The 27,306-nt window shown below is 64.0% G+C and overlaps 1 protein-coding gene across 9 annotated transcripts in view; it reads left to right on the top strand.

Moving 5' to 3' along the window:
- Window positions 1-4,270: 4,270 nt before the first annotated feature.
- The window catches only part of GSE1 (Gse1 coiled-coil protein), a 91,460-nt gene continuing 68,424 nt past the window's right edge, over window positions 4,271-27,306 (top strand). For 2 of the 9 annotated variants that reach the window (XM_058279620.2, XM_058279617.2), the window contains exon 1: window positions 4,312-4,853. In XM_058279620.2, coding sequence (XP_058135603.1) covers window positions 4,817-4,853 — 37 coding nt within the window. In that variant the 5' untranslated portion in view covers window positions 4,312-4,816. Of the gene's footprint in view, window positions 4,854-27,306 lie in introns of all 9 variants that reach the window. The other 7 variants (XM_058279622.2, XM_058279618.2, XM_058279624.2 and 4 more) reach the window with 6 other exon arrangements.

Below are 27,306 nucleotides of genomic sequence, written 5' to 3'. Positions count from 1 at the left end.
GGTTCAAATCTCTGCCACCTTCTAGCTGAGTGACCTTGGCCAAGATCCTTGACCTCTCTGTGCTTTCCCTGCCAAATAGGGTTCTTGATGGGGCCCTGGAGGCCAGGGTTGTCGCAAGGACCCCACGGGTCCGTCCCTGGAAAGTGCTTGGAAAGGTGCTGGTGTTTCTGCATCGTCCTAGAGGGACACTGAGGCAGCCGTCCTATGACGCCTGGGCATTTTGGGTCAGCCGTGTGGCCTCCCAGCACCCGTTTTCTGGGAATCCGTGGGGGAGCAGCCCCCCATCTCTGGAGTCGCCTGCCCCTCGTCCACTGCCGGCTCTGGCCCGTGCTCCCAAGCCCCTGCAGAGCACGCCGGGAGGCTATTTTTCCTGTGTTCAGCCGCCTCTCTTGGCCGCAGGGCTGTCTCCGCTAGGGGGAGTTGGGGGCCCCTCCCTTTTGAAGGTGCAGCTGGTGGGAGTGGGGGATGGGTGGGAAAGAGGGGACCCCTGAATCTCCAGGGTGGGGTGCTGGTAGGTCCGTGTCACCGCCGGAAGCAGCCCAGCCTCTGCTTGTTCTCCCATTAAGAGATGAGGTGATTTCTTTTCACTCCCCTCCACCTAGGCCACGGCTCCTGAGCTGGGCGCCTCCACCCTGCCCTGGGATGCCGGGTTGGGGGCGCACCCGTGGGCAGGGGCTCCCAGGGGTGGGGAGCTTGCCCTGCGGTGGCCCCAAGCCCTGGAGGCTCAGTGCTGGGCGCGCAGCCCACCCCTCTCCTCCCCCAGAGGTGAGCCAAGGAGGACACTGGGGTGAAATCCCCGAGGGCGCTGCCCGACTCACCTGGGCACGTCCTCCCGCAGCCCGTCCATATGTGGCCCCGCCCACCCCCAGCCAGGCCAGCACCTCGCACCCTCAGAGCACAGGGAGACTCCTGGGAAGGGAGGGCCGGAGTGGATGGCTTCCAGCAACCGCAGCCGAGCCTCGGGGCCGGCGCTGGGCCCTCGTGGAGCAAACAACCGGGCCCTTGAGCTGGGAAGGCCGCCCCCTGGGCTGGCGGCCGCCGTGGTGGTGGGCCTTCGCAGCTCTTTTGGCACCAGGTCCTTAGCTGCGGGTCGCCACCATCCCTCGGTAGAGCTCACATTTGCCTCCCTTATGAACGTCCCTGTCACCAACCTAGACGGCCAGACTCTGGCCAGGGAAGCTGTGCTGTCGCTGGGATCTTAACAGCTCACCTCCTTCCAGGGGTGTGGCGAGAGACAAGCAATTAGGGCTGCGCCCAGCTCTGCAAGATAATGTGACAGGGGCACCAGGGCACTCAGGCACTCAGGGGGAGCCATTTGCCTTGGGCAAGGAAGCAGAGATAAGCCGGGGGGCCCCGCCCCCCGTGGGCCTCCTCTTTCTCCTCCGGGCACTCCCACCAGCCAGGCCCGGGCGCTCCCACCAGCCAGGCCCGGTGCGCTCGCCAGGCCCCGCTTTCCCCCAGGTGGGAGCCTGTGTGGTCGTTTCCCGGTGGTCCTCCTAGGAGCCAGGACGGCTGGAGCTCGGGCTTGAGACCCCTTTCCGTTCCGGTGGCTGGGGGCCCCCTCCACAGGTGGCCCCTGAAAACAGGCTTCCAGTGTCGCCCTCTCCACTTCCACAGGGGAGTGGGGGGGGCGGCTAGCAGATTGGGGGCGCATCCCTCGCTCTGTACCCTGCCTGTGATTGGTCCATAATTACAGGTTTATTGCTGTACAGCTATTGTGTAATGACATGTTTGCAAATTAATTTTTATGGCTCCTGCCATTAGCATATACAGTAGAGGAAGGTTTAGTATTATTACTACTGTTGTTCCTGTAATCCGGAGAATTAAAAACCAATAAAAGAATGACAGCACAAACTGATAGTTTAGGGTCTTTGGAAAAAAATTGTTTTTTTTCCTAAGTCGGTGGCGGCTTTTTCCCAAGCTTGTGGGAGGTTACCGGGTGAATGGCCCCCACTCCCCGAGGGGCGCAGTTTATCAAGTCTGCGGGTGATGAGAGGGTGATAAATGGGTGGGAGGTCACCGTGGGGGCTGAAGGGGGCCCCCGGGTCAGAGGGGTGGGTGCCCGACCCGACGCGCCGGGGCCCCTGGCTCGTCTGCACGACCCGCGGCGGCGGCGGCAGGCGCAGGGGGCGCCGCGCACAGCCCGGAGCGCTTCGCCACGCAGCCCCGGAAACAAAGGGCCGCCGCCGCCGCGGGCCGGGCGCGACCTCTGGGTCAGCGCGGGGCGGAGCGGCCAGATGCCGGCGGCGCGGCGGGCGGCCCCGAGCGGCCCGTTTCCTGCAGGTCAACAGCCCCGGCGCCTCCCCGGGGCCCGGGCTCGCTCCACTGGCGCGCGGGGGCCGGGGGGGTGGGGCGGGGGGCGTCAGGCGCGCTCCCCGCGACGCCCACCGAGCCCTGGCGGCGGGGAGGCGCGCCCCCTCCCTGGGCCCATTTTCCTTAAGATCTGCCTAGCGGGGTGGGCATGTGTGGGAGGTGCTGGCCTGGAGGGTCAGAAGGCACGCAGCAGCCCCCCCCCCCCCACGCTCTCCAGTTTGCCCCCGTAGAGCTGTCCCCTAGAGGGTCATATTCTCTGAGTTCAGTTGTCATGTGGAGCCGCTGCGTTTAAAAGGGACCCCGGGGCTGCCACTGGGACCCCTGATTTACGCGGGGACTGGAGAACACTGGCAGGAACCCCCAGCGAAGGGTGAGCGCGCCGCCGCCGGGAGGGCCCCGCCGGCTCAAACGCAGATGATGGTAGCTGGGGCCAAAAGGTGACCCCCTCGAGCGTCACCCGGTCGTGATTCCGGCTGCGTTTTGCCACCTCGGGGCCCTGCAGAAGGGAGAAGCCTCGGCAGTGCAGGGTGCCGGCGAGGGCGGGGCGCGCGCCGGGAGGCGCTGGGGAAACGGGCGCTGTCTCTTTAAAAGCGCTGGGGCTGGACAATGCACACACAGATGTGGTTTGGCGGCAGGTTTTTTCCCCTTCGATTTGGGGAATTATCACATGGGGCCTTCTTGAGCTGGTGTGAAAGAGAGGCGGGTGGGAGGAGAGATACGCGCCGCACTCACACACACACTCTGTGCGGTTGATCGTTTTCTTACACCAAATTAGCCGGCCTCTCGGTTACTATGGTGCAGCCGGGCGCAGACCCCCCGTCACAGCGTTTATTAGGCGGCTTGCCTGCAAGCACGCCTTCCCGGGCCCGGGCGCGGGCCGGCGGGCGGGGGCGCACCGCGCCGCCCATTAACTTGCAGCGGGGTTTTTTAAAGGGGGGGAGGGAAAGGGGAGGGGGGAGGGGGAGCCCAGGCCGGGAGCTGGCCGGGCCGCCGGCGTGTGCTTGAACGCTGCCCCGTGTGGTTGCACAAAGGGCGGCCGCCAGCCCCGGGGCGCGGCGCGGGGGGCGGCCGTGAACCCGGGGGCCCGCAGCTGTCGGTCGCGGGGCGGGGCGGGCGGGCGGCCAGCGCGCGGAGTCGGGGCAGCCGGAGGGGGGCCCCCGCGGCCGCCCACAGTTGGCCAGCGGTCCTGGCCTCGGGGCAGAGAGGAGCACCCCACCCCGGCCCGGCGCCCCGCTCCCGTGCGCCCGGATCCGGCGGCCGCCGCGCGTTGGGTGGGAGAAGCCGGCGAGTGAAACTCCGGGGCTCGGCGTGCGCAGCGCGGGGCTCCCGGCAGCTGCCGCGGGGGGCCGCCCGCCGCTGCGCCCCTGCCCTTCCGCTTTCATTAGGGGAGACAAATCTGCTGTCAGGCAGCCAGCTTTCCAATTTACCGATAATGATTCTTGCATGAAAATTGATTGGGGGGGCGCTCGGCCGCCGCGCGCCCTCGCCACCCGGGCTCCCTCCCGCCCGGGCGCCCGGGCCCCCGCGCCTCCTTCCTCCTCCTTCCCCCACCCCTCCTCTGAGTCAGTGGCGGGACGCCGGGCCGGGGAGATAACCAAAAAAAAAAAAAAAAAAAAAAAGCAAGAAGAAAAAAAAGGGGGGGTGGCGGCGGGGGAGGGGCGCCGGCTCCCGGCCTGCCCTTCTCCAGCCCGAGACTTGTTTGCCGCCGCGGCCGCCTTTATTGACGGGAGGAACCTTCCCCGCGCTACTTCTCGGCTGTTTGGGTATTAATTTTCTCCCTCTCCCTCTCCCGCGCGCCCCCTCCTCCGCTCTCCCCCACCCCCGCCCCTCCTCACCCAGTAGCTAAGGGAAACGAAAACAAAGCCGATTTCTCCTTGGCAACAAGCGCTACCCCTCCCGCCGCCCCCCTTCCCTTTCCTTCTGGTTCTGAAAGTGAAACCCTGTTGGAAACAGGTCTGTTGACCCTCGCCCTTGACGTTCAAATGACTGAATGGAGGAGAGGTCGCTCCGGCACCGCTCGGGGGCTGCTGGCTTCTCCCCCCCCCCCCTTTTCTCTTTCAAATGAGTAATCCCTGAAGATCTTCACCCCCCAATTCATCACCTCACCTCCCCCCTTTATTTTCCTCTCGCTCCTCCGCGCGCTCCCGCCCGCTTCCCTCCCCAGCCCTCCCCCCTCCTTTTTTTATTTGCATCTCAAGTCCAAAAGGCAGCAAATACCCACGCGGCGAGGACACCCGGGCGCGCAGAGGGCTCCGGCCGGGCGGCGGGCGGCGGCTCCCTCGTTGTGGGGCGCCAGGGGCAGACCCCCGGGATCGGCTGGAGGAAAAAAGCCTGGATTTTTTTCCGTCGCTCTCCGGATCGCTCTTCTGCCTTTATTTTTATTGTTTTGGACATTTTGGGGCGCCGTGGCTCGGCCCGTGCTTTTTGCTTCATTGCTGGGTTGTATTTTTTTTTTTTTCCTTCTTCATCCCTCTCTGGCCACTATGGAATTCTAATTTAAATCATGTTTGGATTGAAGCCGCCTCTGTATTACTTACCAGGTAAGCGAGCTGTGCGCCTCCCTCCCCGGACCCCCCCATTTGACCCCTCCCAGACCCCCCCCCCCCCGCCCCGGTCTGGGTCGCGACCGAGGGTCCCCCGTGCCCCCCGCGGGCGCTCCCGGCCCCGGCTCCTCGCGCTGCGGGGCCAGCGCGCCGGGTGTGCGCGACGTGCGCGGGGAGCCCCCGCCCGCCCCGCCGCCCCCACCGCGCTGCCGCCGGGGGTTGCGCGTCTCGCTCCTTTTGTCTGCCGGGAGCCGGCTCCGCGGCGGCGGCTCTGCGAGCGCCCGGGCACTTAAGCCTTCCAAGGTGAATTAAGCCCGGGTGTGAAGTTACTTCGCTGCAGGCCGCCCCGATCGGGTGGCATGCCGCCCCCACCCCCTCCCGCCGCCCCCCAGCCCGGGGCCGCCGTTCCTCCCCCTCCAGCCAGCCCCCCTTGCGCGGTCTCCCGCCCCCCTCCCAGCCCGGGATTCCCTGGAAGGTTTTGTCCCGGCCGAGGTCGGCCGCGCGGCGGGGGCAGCCGGGAGGGCACTTGGCGTGGCTTCCTGTTTCCTTAGCGGCCTGCGCGCTGACAGCACCGCGTCCTGTAACTTTGTTTCGGGGCAAGTCGTGCTTTGAGCCAAGAGCAGGGGGGGGGAGATGGCAGTCAGTTTGTGGAGCCCCTCCTGCCTTTACCCTGTTTGGACTTATCAATCTCAAAATAGTCAGATGGAGGCTTAAAGGCAAGCTGGTGAGCCAGGGGCTCCTGGCCGGCTCCTCGGAGTCCGGCGGTGACCGGGGGCCCTCCCCCGCAGGGCCTGCTCCCCCCCTCCCCCGCTCCCTGGGGTTGGGAGAGGCTCACCCCTGCCCGCCCCAGGTGGGGCCTTGTGAACCGCAGGCCGGGGGAGGCTGCTGAGCCTGTGACCACCGGTTCTAGGAATGAGCTGTGTTTTTATTTTCCCTGCCTGCCTTGGAGAGTTGACATTTCCGGGGCTTTGACACAGCTCCTCTTGAAGTCGGGGTGTCCGTGGATCTGGGGGTGGGGAGACGTTGGAGATGGTGTCGAGAGGAGAAGGGGAAGTTCCCAGGCTTCTTATTTTGAGGTTTTGAGAATTCTGCAGAAGGGGCAGCCTTGGAGGTTTATTTTTGAATTGTGCTGCTGCACGTGGCCGCCGGCTTGAGCTGTATTTTCTCTCTTGATTCAGACCCTGTCACTTTAGCTGAGGCCTCTGCAGCCGCCCTGGCGGCCTGGGGAGGGGGCCGCGTGGGGGGGGGATAGTGGGCCTGGGCAGGGCTCAGATGTGGGCAAGCGATTGCTCCGAGTGGACGGAGCAGTGCGCACGGGGACGGTCACCCGTGAGTCCAACTGGCCCAAAAAAGACCAGGAAAGGCTTTCCTGGTTCTCCTGGGAAGCGTGTGCGTTTACTCTTTTTTGATTTTTTGGTTCAGTGTGTGTGGCTAATTTTGCTCCCTAGCCTGTCCCAATAACTGATAAGGTTTGATGATGTTTACACCATTTTTCTAGGAAGCAGATGTTTTTCAGGGTCTGCATTTCGGTCTTGATCTTTCCTTCCTCCACTGCCTGACATGCACGTCAGTGACGTCAGGCTGGCCTCCTCCCCTCGGCGCTCCCCTCGACGGGATCCGACCCAAAGGAGAGCCCCTTAGAGCCGGGAACCCCCGACTTACCAAAGGTTTGTGTTCCCAGAGGAGGGCGAGCCCAGGGGGCCCCTCCCCGGAAGGTAGATACGTGCCGAGTGACAGCTGGTCCCAGCGACCCGCACAAGAGCCCTTTCAACCCACGGTGCCGCTGGGCTCTGCCTCCTGCGGCTGCGGGTCTCCCCAGGCTCCAGCCTGTGATGTGAGCTGCCGCCAGGCAGGGACAGCCTTTCCCTCTTTGTACCCGCAGGCCTCCCCCACCGCGGCGCCGTAAAGACACCCCGTGAAAGCTTGTGGCGAGAATGAATCTTCTTAAGTACAGGGCGGCTTAGAAGCACAGGTGTTTGTAATCTACACCCTTCACCTGCCATTGGGTGGCTGCTGGCGCATATTAATTCATCAGGTGACCGGCTTTCTATTTACACTGGGAGCCTTGGGGAGAAGACGAGGAAGTGGCAGCCTAGGAAATTCAGAGCAATTGGGGGGGGATCCGCTCCGGCCAGTGCAAAGGCTCCTGGGGGGCCGGGGCTGCCAGTTCTGGCCCCCAGGGAAGTTGAGAAGGTCGGGAGTGGGGGGAGGATTCAGCAGTCCCCCCACTAGGTTTTTTAAAATTTTTATTTGCTCCCCACTGCTTTCTGCACTTTACAGTCTCTGGGTAAGGTTCAGGGAGGACTGACCTGCCAGTGCCTCCCTGGGGACAGTAATGGAGACCCAGATCTGAGCACTGCCAGGCGCAGCTGGAGGGGCCCTGCGGGGAGGCCCTGCTGTCAGCCCACAGTGACCCCAGCGAAGCCCCGGGGGCCTGCCCACTTCACCGACAAGGGGACGGGAGCCCCGGGGGGCCACGCGACAGGCCTGGCGAGGCAGCGGGCAGCACAAGGGCAAGCGGCTGCCGCCGGGTCTCTGTAACTGCGGGGGGGCGGGGAACCTGCCTGTCCAGCCCTTCCTCCCCCAGGGCAGTTCACAGCCAGGCTGGCACCAGGTCCCCCACCCGCTCCTCCTGCTTGACAGGTCAGAGATCGCGGCTGGGCTGGGGTCCCTGCGTGCAACCAGCTCTGCCACTTCCGTGACTGTGGGCAGGTTCCTTGAGCTCTCTGGACCTCAGTTTTCCCATCTGTGCAATGAGCCCGATAATTGTATCGGCCTGGGTGTCGGTGGAGGGCAGGGGTCCCAGGCTCTGGCCTGCCACGTGGGTGGCCTGATTTTGTAAATAAGGCTTTACTGATGCTCAGCTATGCCCACTCACTCGTCCCTGGCTTCGGTAGATAGTGGGCGGCTGGCAAAGTGGCGTGGCTGTGGCGGGGAACAGCGGGCCAGCCGAGCCCACGTCTCTGGCCCTTTACAGAAGTTTGCCAACCCCTGGTGAGGAAGGATTAAATGAACTAATCCTTAGGACCGTGCCAGGTAGGGAGTTAGCGCTTAGCCAGCGGCAGCTGTAGTTGTTATTTGTGATTATTATTACTAAGGCGGCATTATTTGCAGAGAGCTGCAGTTGCTCAGTGGTCACTGCACAGTGCCTGGCCTCTGCCGGCTCCTTCGTTGGCGGGATGAGGCCTCAGTCACAGGGGGCCGGGGGCACCGGCCTGGGAGAAGGTGGGTGGGGGCGGGCAGGGGTGCAGCATGGCCTCTGCCTTTCTCCAAATGGGAGGGCAGGTAGCGTGCCTGAGCGGGGACTTGCCCCCGTCACTCAGTGTAACGCCGGTTGCCGTCCTGTCTCAGACTTGCCTTCTTTGTGCACTTGTGTGCTGGATCCTCCCTTTCCTGAACTCCGCTGTCCGGTGCGTTCCGCTGGGGAGGGCACTGTGGGTCTCACTCCCACATGGCTCGTTGCCTGGCCCATAGCACCAGTAATAGTCAAAATAGCAGAGGGGCTGCTTCTACAGTATGTGAGGCCGCTCGGTTCTCAGCACAGCTCCGTGAGATCCCTTTGGCAGCTGGGGAAACTGAGGCTCAGAGGCAGTAAATGGCCCCGCTGGGTTTTACGCCCCAGGCCCCCTGGTTCCAGAGTCCCTGCTTAATAAATAAGTACCTGCTGGACGGGGGGGGGGGGGGGGGGGGGGGGGGAAGCAGGGTTGGGGTTGGGGTGGTGGTCTCCCGACCCCCCCGGCGCTGGTGGAGGGGTTGCCAGTCGGCCCACCGTGGCCCCACGCTGACCTCTTGGTGACCCTGGCGTCCCCTTGGGATTCACGTCCATCACTGGGAAGGACCGTCCGTGAGGAAGCTGGGGGGAGGTGTTGGGGGACAGCCCAGCGCATTTCCCTGCCCCAGCTGCCCCCGAGGCCATGAGAGCCGTTAATAACCGGTTTCCTGGAGCCGCCGGTCAGGCCCGGCCTGGCCCCTCTCGGAACAGCCTTTGAAGTGTCTGCGAGGGACCCTGGCTTCTCTGTGGGTGCTGGGCTGGGCGAGGGTGGGTGCCCGGGAGAGGCGAGACAGGCCCAGCTGGCTTTTAGGGAGCTGCTTCCAGAAAGCCCCGGTGTGAGGCTGGTGGGGCCGCTCCTCGGGCAGGGAGGAGGCTGGAGCCAGGCCGGCCTGGAGACCACCGCCCTCCGGCCCCCGGCTGCCCGCTCCCCGGCTGCCGTCCCCTGCAGCCGAGGCTGAGGCCGGGAGGGGGTCCCGCTGGCCGCCAGCTGCCACTGAGCGGACACCCAGATTCTAGCCTGTCGTGGGAAGCTGCTGGGTTCTAAGCAAACCCATGGCTTGGGGGAGGGTCCTGGAACCCCCCCACCCCAGCCTGCTTTGGGGGCCTATTGGGCCTAATGGGATCTGAGTCAGATAAAAGGAAAACACTGCTATTTTCGTGGTGATTGAGAAAGCTGCTTATTTACAGCTCAGAAACTCAGCGGGGACAAGCATTTCGGCTCCCATCTAGCACTTTCCAAGCAGTCACTAATTAATCTTCCGATACCCCTGAGAAATGGGGAGGGGCCGCCACGTCTCCATCTGCTGCTGGGAAAGCCAGGGGCTTTCGGCCCAGCCCTTCTCGAGGGGCCGGTTCCCACCCGCCTGCCCAGTTGGGTTCTCATGAAGGTTTTTCCTCCCCTCCACGGGCCATGCTGGCTCCACGGGTGGGAATCCCGTACAGGCCCCTCTGAAACTCGCCTGCCTCTTAGCGTCTCAACCTCTGCGTCAGGAGAAGTTTCTTTGGCACTCCCCGAGCGAGCGGTCCATGTGAGGCCTGCACCCTGTCCCCTTGCTGGCTTCCTTCCCCACTGGAGAAAGCGGAGGCTTGGAGAGGAAGCTGGCAGGGCCACGCGGCCACCAGGGACGGAGCCAGCAGGGGACGGAGTTTCTGGCCCTGGCCTCTGCTCACTTGTCCACCTGCCCCCAAACGTCGCACGTTGCGGCCATCTGGTCTACCCTGGCATGGGCAGCTGAGAGCACAGTCAGGGGCCCTGGGGGCCTGGTGGCTTCTGGCTCTCCTTAGACTCTGATGGGACTGGTTTGGGAGATTCTTCACGCCTTGGACCGAAGGACTGTAGTTTGCAGGGCCAAAAATGAGGATTTTTGTAACCCCTGAAGTAGCCTTTCTAAGAGGGACGAAGAAACCTGCTCTTCAGCAAGGCCATTCCGCCCTCGTTTGGGGGATTGTCTCTCCTTGGTGGTCTAGCCACACCGTCAGCAGAAATGTTCGAGCCGTGGTGGGGAGGGGGACACTGCATTAGAAGAGAAGAGGGAATTTGGGGGTAAAAGAATAAAAATAGATGCAGTGCTTTTTTTTTTTTAAGAGCTCCATATAGATTTAAAGTCCTTTTGTTAATTTAGGAACATAAAACCGTGTGATGTATAGCTTGGTTTGCTCGTAAAATTACTAAGTGTGGCATATTTAGAGCTGTGAAAGCTTGGGGTAAAAGGGAAAAAAGCAGTGAGAATTTTTTTACAAGTCTTGAGGGGGAGAATGTATTTTTCGGGTTTGCCCACCGATGGCAGGTCCTCCACCGCGCGGCTGGGGTCAGCACTTGCTCTCCGCCTCGGCCATGGCGGTGCTGGAAGCAGAGGGCTGGGCTGGCAGGCGGCGGGGGGTTCGAGGGAAGCAGGCGCAGCTGGAGCCCACCCAGGCCGGAAGGGTCATTGCCCCCCCGGCCTCCCCTGCCCCCCACTGAGGAGGCAGGAAGCTCCTCTGACCGGGCCTGGACGGCAGCCCAGTGGGCATCTGGCCACCAGCTCAGTGGCCTGTGGGTGGGGAGGTCGGGGAACGGGCCTCGGAGGTCAGGCGGCCCGCCCCTCCCTGTCCCCCAAGCTGGCGGTCACTTGGGGGCCCCCTTCCTGACAGCCAGCTCAGGCCGGCACGTCCAGGGCCTTGGCCTCTGGGTCAGCCGCGACCTTGGGCATCGTAGGATGTTGCATTTCCTTCAGAACTGAAATCTGCTCCGTCCATCCCACTACTTCCATCCTCTGGGAACATAGAACAAGTCTGCTTCCTCCCCGGGCTTTTCCCGTCTTTCCTGACTTGGCCCGGCAAGGCCTGCGCCACTGGGTACCCAGTACCGTGCTGCGTGGCCGCCAGGTACCAGGTACTGTGCCGTGTGGCCGCTGGGTACCAGTACTGGGCCTCATGGCCGCTGGGTACCAGGTACTGTGCCGTGTGGCCATTGGGTACCAGTACTGGGCCAGGGGCCCCTCTGGGTACCAGTACTGGGCTGCGTGGCCGCTGGGTACCAGGTACTGTGCTGCATGGCCTGGCCTCCTGGGTACCAGGTACCATGCCGCAACGCTGCCGGGTACCAGGTACTGTGCCACGTGGCCCGTCAGTATCAGGTACCGGGCTATGTGGCCCACCGGGTACAGGTACTGTGCCACATGGTCTCTGGGTACCAGGTACTGTCCCGCATGGCCTGCCAGCATCAGGTGCCGTGCCACGTGGCCTGCTGGGTACCAGCTACTGTGCAGCATGGTCCAGGCAGGAGAGGCAAAGACGGGCTGCGTCTCATCCTCCGGTTGCTTAAGGAACAGGGTAGAGCACTCTAGAATTTCCGAGGATCATCCTGGAGTAGGAAGTCAAGGCAGGCTCCGTGGAGGAGGTGGCCTTGGAGACAGGCCTTGGAAGTGAGGTGGGATGGGGAGTGGAACAGGGCTATTACCCTGAGCATGTGGGGTTCCCATCCGTGGGGTGGGGGTGGCGTGGACGTGGATTGAGGACCCCGCCTGACAGACGCTGGTGGCCGTGAGCATGTGTGGAATTTCCTGGGAGTACAGAAGAGGCAGCCACGGGGATGGAGGTGGGGGTGGAGGGGGGTGGGGGTAGGGGTGGGGAACTCACACCCTCACACCAGTGGGGGTCCCTGCTGCTCAGCAGCTCCCTCTGTCCATCCTAGAGAGGTGATGGGGGCTCTCCCAGAGTCTGTCCCGAAAGCAGGGCCCCTGGCAGAAGCCGAGGGAGACTGCACCTGGTGGCCAGGAACGATACCAAGCCCTGATCTGTGCTCTCAGAGAGCTGGGGGTGGTGACAGGCCACGGCTGGTGCTTTTAGGGAAGGACGAGCAGTTCCTGGCAGGAAGCAGACAACCCTGACAGGCTCCCTGGAGGAGGTGGCCTCCCAGAAGGGCAGGATTTCAAGGAAGAATAGGCCAAGGGGAAAGTTTGGGGGCGGGGCGAAGTGGCGTGGCAGGAAACGAGGCAGTGGGTGGGAGCCACATTTTGGAGGGCCTGTGTGTCATCAGGCCGATGTGCACGAGCTCGATTCTCTAGGAAGAGGGAGCGAATCCAGGGCTTCCGAGCGGCGAGATGTGTGTGTTTCTTCAACACGTTTCACCACGTGCCAGGCACACGCAGAGGCCCCTGGCCGCCGAAAAGCCCCTCTCGGGGTCCCCGTGAGCATGGCGTGCCCCAGGGTCTGGAGAAGGGGGAAGCCTGGTGAGGCAGTGGGTGAGCCAAGGGGGCCAGAAACCCAAAGAAGCGGAGGGGCCAGCCGGGTGGGGGCCCGAGGGGAAGGAGTCCGGGCAGGAGGACAAGGACGTGCCAAGGCCCTGGGGCCCAGTGCACGCCCGCGTGGCCAAAAGACCTGAGCCCTGGGGGAGGCTGAGCGACAGGAGCGCGCTTGAGCGCAGGGGGGTGCTGTACGCCGCGCTCACGTCCCCGTGCTGGGGTGGGTTCTGGGAGGCCTGGGGAGTGCGGCCGGTGACCCAGGCCCCCGGGAGGGAGGGCGGGCGGCAGCCTGGACTGTGCTGGCGCATGCCCGGGTCAGCACTGGGCGAGCACGGGACCCCCATTTTGGAGGGAGGGGCTCGTGTGGAAGCTGAGCATGGGTTCTCAGAGTGGGGGTCCCCGGAGCACAGGGCCCCCTGGGAGCTGGTTAGAAATGCACGTCCTCACACCCCCCGAGGCAGTCGCGCCTTCACCAGCCCTCTGGGGGATTCGGGGAGCCTGCCCAGGTGTGAGAACTGGGCCGGACTTCTCCAGAAGCTGGGCTGGGGGGCAGTCCTTGGGAAGTGGCCGGAGCTGCTGACGATTGGCAGGGGCTGACTGGGCAGGGACATGAGACGCCCGCGGGGCCCGGGGTGGGTGCCGGGAGGCCCTCTCGGAAAGCCGTGCTTCGAACGGATCTTGGGGTCTGCGCTCCAGGCAGGCGTGGGGTCCCATGGAGCCGGGGTGCCAGGCGGGCCTTGCCGGAGACGCCCTGGTCCTGCAGTGCTGTGAGGGACAAGGACTCAAGGCGCAGCTCCAGGGGTCATCCCGCCGGCCTGGCTGTGCAACTCCAGAGAGGTTCCTTGCCCTCTCTAGGCCTCAGTTTCCTCTTCTGTAAATGGGGTCCTTCTTCGTGTCATTGTGAGTCGTGCACAGGCCGCAGGTCCCAAGTGCAATGGCCACGATTACCGTCTGTGTCGTAACTACGAGCTCCCGGCTGTCCACCTCTGGGGTTCCAGAACGGGGCCAGGGAAGAGGCCATCCCCAGAGTCCCCCTGAGGTGGACAGCAGGGCAGGCCGGAGGGGACCTCAGGGCCACGTTGCCCCTCCCGAAATGGCTGTCCACCAGCCAGGCCGTGCAGGCACTGGGGACACAAAGGGGCTCGTGCCGAGGAAGCAATGGACCTGCCCGGTGGACCTGTGCCAGCCCTTTTCCCACGGACCTTCCATCGTGTTGACCGGAGGGTATGGCGGGCCATGAACCAGCTGCAGAGGGGACTTTCCTTTTAATAAATTTCTTCTCGAGCGTCCCCAACTCACCCCGAGTCCAGTATCCCCTTGAAGCGGGACACAGGGCAGCCCGGGCCCTCGGGCCCTCTTTGAACCTGCCCCCCTGCCCCCGCCTCCGCCCGCCCCGTCCCTCTTGTCCTATAATTCACTTAGGCTTTCAGACCTCCTCTCCCGGCGGCCCTCTCTGTTGTCTTGGCGACTGTGTCACCGCTGGCTTGCTCTGCGATTATCTGACAAGAGCGAGGGGGGCAGGCAGGGGACATGAAAGACAGGGAGGAGGTGACGATGCCTGGGTTTAATGGAAGCGCCACGGAGCCCCCCCCCCCCCCGGAGGGGAGAGGGACGGGGCGAGGGCCAGCAGCTGCGCGTTCACGCAGGCGTCTTGCCCCTCTCGGAACCGGTGTCTAGAGTGTCATCGGCCTGAATCTTTGATCTAAGGAGCCATCTCCCCCCTGTCCCTTTTGGGAAGTTTCACTTGCAAGCAAATTTAAACCCATCTCGCCTTGAGCACCCGTCCCAGGCCGCGGCCCCCGCGGGGGGCAGGTCGGCGCTCCAGGTGGGGGGCCGGCGCCTGGAGCACAGGACTCCCCGGGATGAGGGCGATTTCGGAAGCACACGTGTGCTTGCAGAAGCAGGTCGTTTCATTCAGCTCACCGAAGCCCGACTTCTGGAAGGGCAGAGAGGGGGGACAGCGTGTCTGGGGCCCCAGCTGGGCTGGAGGGGCAGGGGTTCTGGAATCACCCGGAAACGCATCCCGTTCTCAGGCTGCGTACCTGGCTTGGGTCCCCTCACAAGAGGGTGGCCTCGGGGAAGCCGCCCTTCGCACGGGGCGTCTCAGGGAGAGCCAAGAGTCCCTGCTCACGAGGAGGACACTGCGTGGCCCCTTACGACCTGACCTTGGAGGTCACATGGCGTCACTTACGCCACATTTTGTCAACTGCAAGTGACAAAACCGCCCAGACTCAAGTGGAGGGGAATTGGGGGGGCTGGGGAGGCTCAGGAGACCACGTGGGATGGGAGCCGCCTCCTCCCACCCGCGGTATCCAGGAAAGTTTACATTTCCCGGTAGCCGGTGGCTTGGCCTTTGTAAGGGTAAAAATTCCTTCTCCTGCAGGGGCAGCTTCCGAAGTGCCCTGAGCGTCAAGCAGAGGCCTTGGAGCTCCAGCGGGGTGTCTGGAGATGGGGTGGCCCTGGAGGCTCACCCCCAGGGGGGTCTGCAGCAGTGGGCACCCCAAGTTCAGGTTCCCTCGCCCTGTAAACGCAGAGTAAGGGCCTTCTTATCCGGCCCCGAGGAAAGAGCAGCTAGCCCCCCTCCAGGATGCGTGGGAGGGCTGGGGTGCCTTTTGGGGAGCTGCTAATGAGCTCCCTCGGATTTTTAGGAGACTCTGTGGTCAATTATTAATCTGAGCCCGAAGTGAAAGTGTGAAAGCAGATAGGCCACGACTCCTCACCCCCGCTCGAGCTTCGCGGCTGCTCCGGGGCCGGGCGCGTTCTCCAGATGCCAGACGAGCGGCCTTCCGGGGGGGATCCGGGGCACCGCTTCGCTCCCTCGGTGTCCCGGGCCGTACGTGGGGCTGGGCGCTCACGTCCGCTCGTTCGCGCAGTCGCAGCTGGCCGGGCCGGCGAGTGACGGGGGTGACTTGGGGTCCCCAACCCCCCAAGTTTCACAACAGCCCGTCCACCTCGCAGAATCGCCGATGACTATAACCCTGCACAGAAAGTGCTGGAAGTCCTCTGCTCCCCTTAGAGCCTCTCGCGGGTCGGCGTTGGGGACCCTGGAGAGGGGAGGGCCCGTTGACTGGCCACCCTCTAGTCCTAGGGTGTGTCGTGGTTGGTGCCACCGAGGTTCCCGTCTCGGTGGACGGTACCGCGGGCCCCTGGAACCTGGGCAGGTTTGCGCTTCCCAGGGCAGTCCTCAGCGTGGGAGGCCCTCGGAATCCGCCTGCCTTCCCACCTGCTGCTCGGCCTCCTCTCCTTACCTGGGTCGAGGCTGCCTCCCTGCACAGCCGGCCGAGTCAGAATCGGTCGGGGCAACGTCCCGCGGAAAGAAATTTGGGAGTACAGTGCGGCCGTTAAGCTCATGCACTTGGGAGCCAGGCGGCCGGGGTTCACATCCTGGCTCTGCTGTTAACTTGCTCTGACCTTGAACAGGCCGTTCAAACTCTCCGTGCCTCAGTTTACTCCAGTGTGAAATGCAGAGGATAGTATTTGTGGTTGAGAAAACGTAGAGGGTTCACCCACTGAAAGCGCTTAGCGCGGTGTCCCAGCACCCAGTGAGCACTCGGGATTATCGTGAGGATGGCGGTCATCATCGTCCTGCGTCCCGCCGGCATCGGAGCTCCCGGGGCAGGCCTTTCCAGGCCCCGCCGGCTCGGTGCCTGCCCTGCTGGGTGCCTGCTGTCTGGTTCTGTCACCGTGTGTTTCCCCGGCTTCGCGGGAACTGGTGGCTTTCGATTCGCAGTGCTGACACGGCGCACCCCGGGGAGGTCTCCGAGCCCAGCCTGTGCGGTTTTCACTGCGTGTCTCGGGGGAGCTCACACCTGACTGCAGCCTGGACAGGCCGACCTGTGCTGCAGCCCCAGGAGGCCGCCTCTGCCTGGAGCGGAGGCCACTTCCTGCCCGAGCCCCCGGGAGCTGGAGGCAGGGGTTTCGATCCCCCCGCCCCCCGCCTGGTGGAGGAGGACACAGAAAAGCAAGGCTTCTGGCGGCTTCCGGGGTTAGAGCCAAGATAGAACTGGCAGCCTCGCGTTCCCAGCCTGCACCGGCCGCTCTCCGCAGCGAGCGTTTCAGAGCGGCAGCTCTCCCAGGGCCGCCAGGAGACTGGAGGCCGCGCTGCTGGAGGCCTGGGGCTGGGGCCTCTCCCCGGGCGGGGGACTCTGGCTGGCCTTGGTGCTCGGGCAGCGCCAGCCTTCGAAGGCCTTGGCACCGGGGGGGACCCCCGGAGCCCGGCGGGCATGGGCGGATGCCCGGTTCTGTGCTTGTGAGAGGGAACGGTCTGTGGTCAGGGACGGCTTGGGCCTCCGCCCGCCTCTGCCGGAGGTTCTTGGGGGTCTTTGTGGAGGGGGGGTGGCCCGCAGGTGGCGCGCTGGCGGGCCCTTAGAATTGACATCTGCTGTTGACAAAGCCGGCCCTTGCTTCTGGCCTGCAGAGAGGCTGGTGGACGGCGGGGTGCGGTTTTATGTGGCTTATTGGAACCAGCACGTCCACCTGCCTGGCTTTTCGTCCTGGTTTTGGTGCCTTTGGCTCCGGCTGCTCCTCCCAGGTGCTCGGGGAGAGGCCACCGGCGGGTCAGCCGAGTGGGGGGTGGGGGGAGGAGCCTGGTGGGGGGAACGACAAAGCAAATAGCCTGCAACCAACTTTGTTCTCCTTGCCCTGGTTTGGAAAGAGACGTTGGCTTCCTGCAACTGCCGGGCAGTTCCTGAGCACCTGTTGGTGCCAGGCCTGGGAGGGGTGGTGGGTGGGGGAGGAGGGGAGATTGAAAACAAGTCACAGGTCTAGCTTTCGAGGACCGCCTGGCACCCAAGAGGGTGCAGCTGGGCTGTGAGGAGACGAAGGGCCTCTGACTCTAGGGGCTCAGAGGAGGGCAAGCTCCCATTCGGCTGGAGTAATCTGGGAGGGCTTCCTGCAGGAGGTGGTCCTTAAGGCAGATACTGAAGAGTTTGTTGGGGTTTGAAAGGGGAAGATACGGGGAGATGTGGAGGCGGGAGAGGTTCCACCTCCATGTGTCCCACGCTGTACCACGCACATGGGTGGCTTGGGGCCCTCGTTAAAGTGCAGCTCCTGATTCTGCAGGTCTTGGGGAGCCCTGGGACCCTGCATTTCTAACAAGCTCGCTGCTGGTCTAGGACACACTTTGAGCAGCCGCTGACCAGGGGTGATAATCAAACTTGAAGCGAATTGAGGTTACGGGAAATGAAAGCCTCGGCTCCCGCACACCGGCCCCGTGGCTCCTGTATTGGGGAGCACAGGCCTAGAACCTTCCATCATCCCAGGCAGTTCTATTGGGTGACGCTGCTCTGGCCCCTAGGGCGCTGGCCAAGGCTGGAAGGCTGGCGCCGCGCCCGGGGAGGGCCACCACCCAGAGCCTGGCTGAGTCGCGGGGTCTTCGCCGGGAGGCTGGCGGCGCCGTGGGGTCTTTGCTGTGTTGGGGACACGAGATGGCAAGATGCACCCCCCCTCCTGATATGGGAGGGGCAGAGAGGTCACTGGGCCCCGGACGGTGGCCTAGGGGCGGGGCCAGGAGCTGGCCAGCAGCGAGGCGGGCAGGGGCAGGGCAGGGAGGGGCAGGGCAGGGAGGGGCGCGGCAGCCCCGCTGGGAGTCTGGAGGGCGGGGCAGGGCTGCCAGGGAAATGGGGAAAGGCGTCGGGGGCACAGAAACCACCAAGTGACAGTTTCATAAAGCAAGGGGCGGTTTCCGTTGTCACGTGGTGGGGCTGGCAGCCAGGTGGACTCGGGAGGACGAGTAGAGTGGCTGGTGCGTGCACACGCGCTCGTGGCCTCCTGGAGCAGGACTCCTCTAGAGGGCTAGGTCCCCCCGGGGAGAGAGCACCCCGCAGGAGAGGGCACCCCCAAATGAGAGAGGGCACCCCCACACATAAGAGGACACCCCCAAATGAGAGAGGGCACCCTGCAGAAGAGGGCACCCTGCAGGAAAGGGCACCCCCACACAGGAGGGGGCTGCCGTGACCTGGCCTGAAGCAGGACTGGGAGGAGGGGCAGCCCCAGAAGCAGCACCGCAGGGCCCGAGGCCTCCCCCGCCCCGCGCCCTCAGGGGTGCGACCCCCTGTGCTGGGGAAGACCCCCCGCGAGGGAGACCAGCGAGTCACCCAGGGGACTTCCTAGAGAGTGGGGGGCGCATCCCCGGCTCCCCGAAGAAGCGGGCGGAGGAGGCCCGCGTTCCAGGAGAGGGGACACACACAAGCAGGCGAGGCCTGGGGGTCAGAAAACCGGGGCTGCAAGGAGGGCTTTCTCTGCAACAGAGAAAGTGTTGGGGATCCCCAGCACAGTGGGGTACACCTTTAGGGTGCCTGAACCCCAGGCACAGAGTTGACTCACCCAACCCCCAACACTGGCAGGCAGGTCCTATCATGTCCCTGATTATAGAGGAAGAAACAGGCACAGAGAAGTTAGGTGTCTTGCTCAAGGTCACACAGCTAGTGAGTGGTGGAGTCAGGGTTTGAACCCCTGGTTTCCAGAGGCTGTTTTCCAGGCTCAAAGTTACAACCGCACCCCCCCCCCCCCCCCCCCCGCACCCCCTCCAGAGTCCTGGTGGGAAACTGCATATAAAATAGAGATAAGGGCCCCCGCCCAAGCGACAGCATTCTGACAGGATCATGGTGGCCCTCCAGCTGTGTGACTTTGTCCGTCAGCTCTCCAAGCCTTGGTTTTTGTTTTGTTCTTGTTGTTTTTGTTGTTCAGATATAATTCACGTACAATAAAACTTACACTTTGAAGTATATGCTTCTGTGGTTTTTAGTGTATTCGCAGCTGGGCAGCTGTCACCACTCTCCAGTTGCAGAACCTTTCTGCCACCCCAAAAGGAACCCTGGACCCTAGCAGCCACACCCCACGGGCCCAGCCGCCCCCGGCAACCGCCCGTCTCCTCTCTGTGTCCGGGGATTTGCCGGTTCTGGACATTTCACATCGCAGAATCAGACACCGCGTGGCCTTTTGTGTCAACTTCTTTTGCTCAGCGTCGTGTTTCCAGGGTTCATCCGTGTTACATTCTGGTCAGAACGTCGTCCCTTTTTGTGGCTGAAGGGTGTTCGACCGTGTGGACAGACCCGGTTTTTATCCGTCCAGCAGTCAGAGGACATTTGGGTGGTCGCCACGCTTTGAGGCTGGGACGGTGATGGCACTGCCAGGTGTTTGGATGGCCACGTGCTTTCATTTCTCTTGGGTAGAGTCCTGGTGAGGGAACTCCTGGGTTAGACCTTTGGAAGAACTGCCTGTTTTCCTGAGCCTCGGTTTCCCCAGCTGTAAAAGGGTGCCGTGTCCGGGAACCCTAGTGTTTCCTCTGGCAGGTCACGTCCTTCACGTGGGCACTCCCGGGAGCTGGGTGATTTGATTCCATCGCTGCTGTTACTGGGAGCCCAGGCCGTCCCCGTCAGGCTGGAGCGGCCTCCCGCTGCGCCCTGGCTGTGGCCGGTCTGTGCCCGGGAGCCCGTGTCCTCCCCGGGCCCTAGCTGTTCCGACTGAGTGTGTCCCAGGTGGCCTCCGTGGCTCCCGGGGGACTTCCCGGGAAAGCAAGGGCCATGTCTCCAAAGCGGGGTTCCGGGGAGAAAGGGACCAAGGCTGGAGAAGGCGGGACCCAGGCAGGACGTCTGCGCGCACGGCTTCTAAAGCGCTGGTTTCGGGGCGCCCACCCCCCTCGTGGGGGGCTGCCGCCCCGGCCCATCGGGTTCTGATGAGCAGCCCCCGGAGCCTGAGTTTTTCCTGGAGGGCGTCCAGCTGGTGCAGAGCTGGCTTGGCCCCGGAGCTCTTGTGGGAGAGAAAGGAAGCTATTGAGGGCCGGCCTTGGAAGCTGTAAATTGACTAAATGACCCTCCAGAGCAGGCCCGCAGAAGGCTCTTCCTGAGCTCTGCAGTGGGAAAGCAGCCTGGGAAAACACCAACATCCGTTATCCAGCTGTGGCCCAGAGAGGGAAAGCGCTGTGCTCCTGGTCACACAGCACGTTCCCCGCGGAGCACGGGGGGCTTGCCTTCCACCGGGCTCCCAGCGCGCAGGTCCGCTCCTGCCCTCTGACACACGGCCGCTCTCCCAGAAAAACCCCAGTCTTAATCTCTGCAGCTCAGCAGAGGCCGAACTCCGCAAAACTGCCCCTTCCTCGCCTTGACCGGCCCCCAGGGCCAGGGGGCCACAAGAATGACCTTCCAGAAGAGACCCCAGCATCCACCCAACTCCTTCCCGGGACCTTCAGCTACGGTGCCCAGAGCCCACCGGCAAGGGAACAGGGTTAGAGATTTAAGCGGATGTTCTTTTCCGGAACGTGCCATGCTAGCGCGCCCATGCTGCAGCTCAGCGGCCAGTAGGTAGGTTTTTCCCGGGCTTCCCAGGCCTCGGGCACCTCAGGTGCGACAGTCCCCCCCGGCCTGCCTGCAGCCTCACGGGAGCATGGGGGGCGGCGGGGCGTCCGTCTCCGCCCCCGGGAGACCCCGGCCGGCCTGGCAGGGGATTTAAGCCCCGGCGCTCAGGATTTCCCGAGCTCGTCCTCACCCCTCCCGGCCCGCGGGCGCCCGCCTCCCTGCCCTGCCCTGCCCGCCGCTTGCTTAAAAGGTTAATCCCCTCCCCGCGTCGCCGCTGCGAGCCCCTGGCTCCCTCCTCCCCATCTTTTACGCTCCAGTTAATTAAATGTGGCTGCCTATTGTCAGAAGACAAAGTTGGATATTTATTACACCTCGGTGCTACAGGATGTCAAAGGCGCGCGCCGTTGCAAGAAGCCCTGGCAGGGAGCGAACCGGGGCCGGGGCAGCGGGGCCGGGGCGGCGGGGCCGGGGCGGCGGGGCCGGGGTGGCGGCCGCGCTTGACCCGCGGCTCCCGGGGGGTCTGGCCCGCGTGCACCTGCAGCCCAGCCCCAGTGCCCCGGCGCGCCCCCGGCGAAGCGGCCGGTTTGCGTTTCGCGGGGTGCTCAGGCGGGAGCCCCGGGAGAGCTCTGATCCGGCATAAACATCCTGGTTCCGGAGATGATTTAATGGGAAGGAATTAAATGTATACAGAGCCGACGCGCAGCTTGCTGGGGTGCGGGCGTGGGTCCCCGCCACGGGGGAAGCCGGCCTCCCCCGCCCTCGGAGCTCGTCCTCAGGCTTTTGAATTTTATTTTCGTGTTTTTCACTGGGACCCCGCAAAAGCACACGGCTAATTGTGATTTTCGGGGTTTTTTTTCCACAATGGGGGTGGGGAAGAGGGATGCGTTCATTTTATAGGGCTTTTTTTTCCCCCCTTAATAATAATGCTTTCAAGATGTTTGACATCTGTAACTAACAGCTGGCATCCTGTTATGGAAGAACGTCCTTTTATTTCAAAGCAGGTTGAACTGTCATTAATAGTATAATTAGGTGATTATCGCTATATAGCAGAAAACTGCTTAATTGCAGAGATCGCTTTTCGAGGATTCCAATCTTTTTATGGTTATATTTGTTTTAGCTGTTTGAATTTTCATTTTATTTTGGCATTTGGAACGTCGCCTCTTCTTTTTTTTCCCCCCTTCTGTTCTGCCCTGTGTCTGACAGCTGTATGCGGGTGGCATTTGGTCCCGCCGAAGCTCTGGGTAGCAGAGCCTCTGCTGAGCATCACCTGGAAAAGGTGTCTCACCCCGGGGCCAGCTTCACCCCCTCCGTGCCAGGCCAGGGTCCCGCAGGGGCAGGGCCCGGATCCCCGGGCACCCTTTGAGTTATCTGATCCTTCCGTGGATGATCGTATGAAATTAGACATTTAACCCCAGAGCCAAGGTTGTCTGTAAAGAGGCCACTTTTACAACGCAATTTATTTTTATGGCGCATCCTTAACACGCAATATTGCCAACTGCTTCTGAGTCGCCGGGATTCCAGAGGGAGAAGGATACTTAAAAGGGATGTGATCTCGGATGTAACCGGGATTTGAAAATAAATGGGTTTTCAGGATCCAAGAGGAAATGTGGTCTCTTTCTCTGAACACGGGGGTGGGGGTGGAATGGCCTTTTAGAACCCCGCAGAGGCCAGATGTTGGGCCTGCCCGCCTCGTCCGCGGGCGCCGCTGCCCTCCCCGGGGGCCGGGCTCCTGGGCTGGCAGGCAGACGCCGCGCGGGGCCAGGACCCTGGAGGCGGGTGCGGAAAGCGGCGCTGGACTTGGAAACGTCTGCCAGTCTTGGCCACCCGAGTCCCCACTTGACCACCTGTGCCCCCCCCCACCGCTGCCCAATAGTCGCCCCCAGACCCTCTTCCCGGGCTTGTTATGGGCCCTTGTTGGAGGATTGCTGGTCCCTGCTCGAGTTTCTTATGTCCCTCTCCTGCCCAAGGATTCCAGGGACGGGCTTAGCACCGGGCACGTCCTGGTGTTGCAATTTGGGGTGCAGGCCCCCCCCGGCTAGGGGGGATCTGGTGTGGCTTTGGGGGCCTAGTGCTTCCGCCTGGCGTTGCCAGCTCCAAAACCCAAGGGACGTCATACAGCCGGGACCCCAGGCTGGCACCCTCTCGGCAGCCCCCGTGCACACACGCCGCCATGTTTATAGGAGTGGGTGGTCCCTTCGTGGACGGAGGGCCCGCGTGGGGGGCTTTATCTATAGCGCCCGCCTTCCTTCTCGGCAGCCCCCTTTCGCAGAGGTGAACGCGGGGATCCTGCAGGTGAGACGAGGCAAGGTGGCCCGCCCCGGGGCAGACGAGGTCTTGGGGACATTTTCTCCCCAGTGGGTGGCCGGGGACGTCCTGGAGGGTCGGTTCCCTGAGAGCAGAGATGGGGGGCTGCCAGGTAAGCCGGAGCCAGGGGCAGGAGTGCAGCCGGTCGCTTGGGAGCAGTGAGGGGTGGGCTGTGCGTCCCAGGGACTTTTGAGTTTATCCATCATCTCGAGTCGCCCCAGGTGGGGTGGGGGAGGAAGTGAGCCTGGCCTGGGCGGGGCGCAGGGAAGAGGGTGTTGCCCAAAGAGCCTGCACGGTGGGCCTGGCTGCTTAAGACGAGTATTGAGTACCTACTGTATGCCCTGTGCTGAGCCTCTTTCCCCAAGATGTATTGAGGTCTCATATCCTTGGCCCTGGGGTTTGGGGGAGAGGTTGGGGTCCCCTGCCCCATCCCACAGCTCCCCAGAGCCTCCAGCACTTGCTGTTTCTCAAGTTGTACCTTCCAATCTGCTTCCAATCCAGCAGGGGGTCCAAAAGGCTAGAAGCCTGGACTGGCCCCTCGGAGCTGTGTGGCTCCAGGCTGGTCCCTTCCCCTCTCTGAGCTGTCAGGCACCCTGTGAGAGCTGGCCCAGAGAGGCTGGGGAAAGGCCCGGGGATCTGCAGATCAGCCCTGCTCCTCCCTGTGTCCTCCCTCGCACTAGAGGGCTGGAGGTGCCTGGCTGGGCCTCCTCCCAGGGACTGCCAGGACCGGCCCCAGATCCCGTGCCCTGACACCGGGGACGGCTGCTCGGCTGCCCGGGTCTGGGGGCCCCAGCGTCCGCAGGGATAAATCCGCCTCTGGTCAGTTTTGCTTTTTTCACTTTCGTGTCAGTGGTAATTTGGCAGCATGTGCCGCCCCCCGGTGAAGAGCGGCCGTGGGAACCTCTGGTTCTGTCCAGAGCCCCCCGCCCTACCCTTCCCCTGGGAATGGCAGTCCCAGGTCACAGGGCCCCCGTCCCTCTTTGCCAGGGACACTTGGCCTGGTCTGGGCCCATTTCACAGACAGGCCAACTGAGGCTCGGAGAGCGCCTGCCGCTGCCCCACGTCCGTGCCAGGTCCTTTCCCATCTTCTGTTCTGCGCAAGCATGAGGTCGCTCTCGTTACTGTCCTGTTTAGTATAAGAGGAATAAACCGACTTGCCCCAGGAGTCATGCCCAGGAAGTGGTAAAGCCAGGTTTCGCACCCGGGCCCGCTGTTGCCCGCATGGCCGACCAAGCGGGCCCCTGCCCCTCAGCTGCTCCAGCCACGCTGGCCTCCAGAACGCCCACCGCAGGGCCTTTGCACACTCTCTCCTTTGCTTCGGTCGGGCTCTCGCTCTGCTGCCGCCTCCTTGGGGAGGCCCTCGGGCCACTGTGTCCACAGCAGCACCATGGGCCGGCCCGGCTCCCTTTGTGAGCGTGTGCGTTTGTGGTCGGACTCCCAGCTGGACTGGAAGCTCCTCCGGGACCCGTTTGCCTTGCTCCCCGCTGCATCCCAGCCCTAACCCTGTGTCTGCACACAGTCGGCACCGCGTGATTGTCTCTGAGTTGGACGGCAGGACCCGGGCAGGACCGGGCCAGTGGAGATTTAAACCCAGAGTTCCTGGTGCCTCCTTAGGGGGCAAGGGGGAGTATCGCCTGCTGGGAGCCTCCTGGGCCGGGGGACTCTGGAGTGGGCTTAGGGGTGGGGCTCGGGGACCCCGGGGTTCCTCCCCCCGGGGCGGGGCTTCTGTGGTAAACCTAACCCGCCCCTTCTTTGAAAGTCTGCCTGGGGCCAGTTTGGGGGGATGCAGACACAGCGGCGCTTTGTGTCCTGGGAATCCTTCTGAAGCCAACGCGTTGGGGACGGCGCCTTGTATCGTGCCTTCCGCCGAGGAAGTATGGGCAGCGGGCGGGCCCTGCATGGGGCCGGAGGCACGTGTCCCGGAGACCGGGCAGAGGCCGGGGACCGAACGGCCGGGCTGGGCCGCTGCCTCGGGAGCCCGGGGTCTGGGACTCGGGAGGTGTCCCCGGCCTCTGCTCCTCCGCCTGCCCCAGGTCCTCAGGCCTGCGTGGCGCCGGCTGCCCTCCGGCCCGGGGTGTCCGTGGCTCCTCGTCCAGCTGGGCCAGGAAGAGAGCTGTAGGACGACCAGGTCTTAGGCCGCTAGAACCAGCCCTGGGAGATCATCGGCTTGGCTAACGCCTGCCCCACCGGGGGCTCGCTCCTTCCGTTCAGCCACCCAGCACTCGTTGCCCCGTTACTGGGTGCCAGCCCTGCTCCAGGCCCTGCGGCCCAGAACTAAACAAAAGTCAGGGCCTCCTGGACCTGATATACTGGTTAGGGCGGTAGTGGACTAAATAGATAAGATACATGTGTCAGAGGGTGACAGAGGAAGGGGGTGGGGACGGTGGCGAGGGATGGGTGGAGCTTCAGAGAGCACAGCAGGGAGGGAGGAAGCCAGGCGGGCTTCAGGGAAGAGCCTCTGTGTGACGGAACAGCAGGTGCAAAGGCCCTGTGGCTGGACCCAGGGCTCGCTCCTCTCCAAGCTGCCAGCCCCCTTTTGACAGCTGTTTATTGCAGTAGAGATGCACAGGCGGAACTGGGGCTGCACCCGGCTTCCCGTCGGGCAGTGAGAAAGTTAATTGGGTGCCAGGGTGAAAGGGGTGAGGTCAGCACAGGTGCAAGCAAGCACGAGAAGCGGGTGTTGGGAGCTGGGCAGCGAGAGCACCAGCAAAGGCGAGCCGGGCGGGCCCCTCTGCCTCCCGATGACCTTGGGTTGAGCAGAGGGGCCTCTCGGGCCCACCTGGCCCCCCTGCTCTCCTCCAGCAGGACGCATCGGCCCCCCTTCACACGGCCAGAGGTCAAGGCCCCCGACGGGGCCCACCGCCCTGCGTGGTGACCGACATCTGTCCTGCTTCGCCAAGGCCCCGGACATGGCATCTCCTCTCGTATCCCACCGGGCGTTGGATCAGGGGAGCGCAGGGGGCCGGCCGGCTTGGCCTCCTGCAGGGCCAGCAGCTGGACCGCTGCGGTGGCGGCCCTCCGGCAGGCTCTCGCCCCCTCCCTGGGGAAGCTGGGGTGGGGGCTGTTGGAGGAAGCGCGCTGCGGGAGCCAGGAAGGTGGCGCCTCCTCCCCACCTCCCTCCGTGCTGGAAATTTGGCGGGTTGGCAGTTTTGAAGCGGGGGGGCGGGGAAGACAAGACTTTGATGTCACAGCAGCCGTGGCGGGCTGCAGAGGCGTCCAGAGAGCTTGACGTGTCTGGTGACAAAAGAATGCCGTGGGGGAGCTGTGCACCTCCGCCAGGCCCGTGCCAGGGGCCGTCCGGGACTGCTGCCCAGGGAGCCTGCGTCTGTAGGGCCCCCAGGTCTGGGCGCAGAAGGCAGGGGGCTGGGGAGGGGGCACTGGTTCTCTGCGCTGAAGCTCAGCTGGATGGCCCATGTGGAGGCCGAACGAGCGCCAGTGGGGAGAAGGGATCTTGGGGGTCTCATGGGCCCCCTTCTGTCCTGGAAAAGGGAACAAATGCCCCAGCAGTGGGAAAGGACCCCAAGGCCGGCCACGGAGAACTAGTCCTGCTCAGCCCATATGCGCACGTGTGTGCGGGGCAGAGGCGGGCGGCCGGGTAACCTGGCCTGACCCTGGGCCCGGAGCCCGGCTTTACCTCCCGCTGCGGCACGCTCGGATTCGGGGACTGACCGGCGCGCATAGGGCGTCCTGCCCTGCAGGGAGATGCCACACCTGCCACCACGTGGCACTTTCGTGCTGGACTCAGGCGAATGGGGCCGACCCCGTCCCCTGTCCGGTGCACGTTCCTGTGGGGGTGTGCCGTCTGCCCCCAGCGACGGGGGTTCACCGGGGGCAGGGCCCGGAAGCCTGCCTTTTCGAGGCCCGGGCTTGGGAAGCGGGCGCTGCCCCGGGCGGGTCTCTGCGTGCAGGCAGGGAGGCCGAGCTGGGCGCGGAAGCCCCACAGGCCTGGAGACCCGGCCACCCTGCTCCCCGGCCTCCCAGCGGGCCGTGGGTGCGCGCGGCAGGCGCCCGTGGCCTCTTCTGCCAGAGCCCTGGTGTCGTCGCGCCTGAAATCCCAAACCTGGCAAACGTGAGCCGCCGCGCTCGGCGCCCCGTGCGGGGCTGTGCCAACACGGCCCCCCCTCCTGGGAGGCGTCGGCAACCCCCTGGTTAATGTGTCTCGTCGAGCAGGGAGCGTGCCAGGGCTCCGCGTGACCTCGGGCCCTCCGCGCTGTCGGGGTGCAGCTCCGCTGCCAAGGCTGGCCGGGGTTCCCGGGGTGTCAGGGCGGACTCCGCGTGCCAAGTTCCGCCAGCGCGTCGGGCGCGGGATCGGCGACGCTATCGAGCCTCTGGGGGCCTGGGCAGAGCCTGGGCACTTG

Source organism: Dasypus novemcinctus, chromosome 18, assembly GCF_030445035.2.
Source record: "Dasypus novemcinctus isolate mDasNov1 chromosome 18, mDasNov1.1.hap2, whole genome shotgun sequence".
Classification (NCBI taxonomy): domain Eukaryota; kingdom Metazoa; phylum Chordata; class Mammalia; order Cingulata; family Dasypodidae; genus Dasypus; species Dasypus novemcinctus.
The sequence above is the reverse complement of the archived record's forward strand: the minus strand, read 5'-3'. Positions and strand labels throughout refer to the sequence as shown.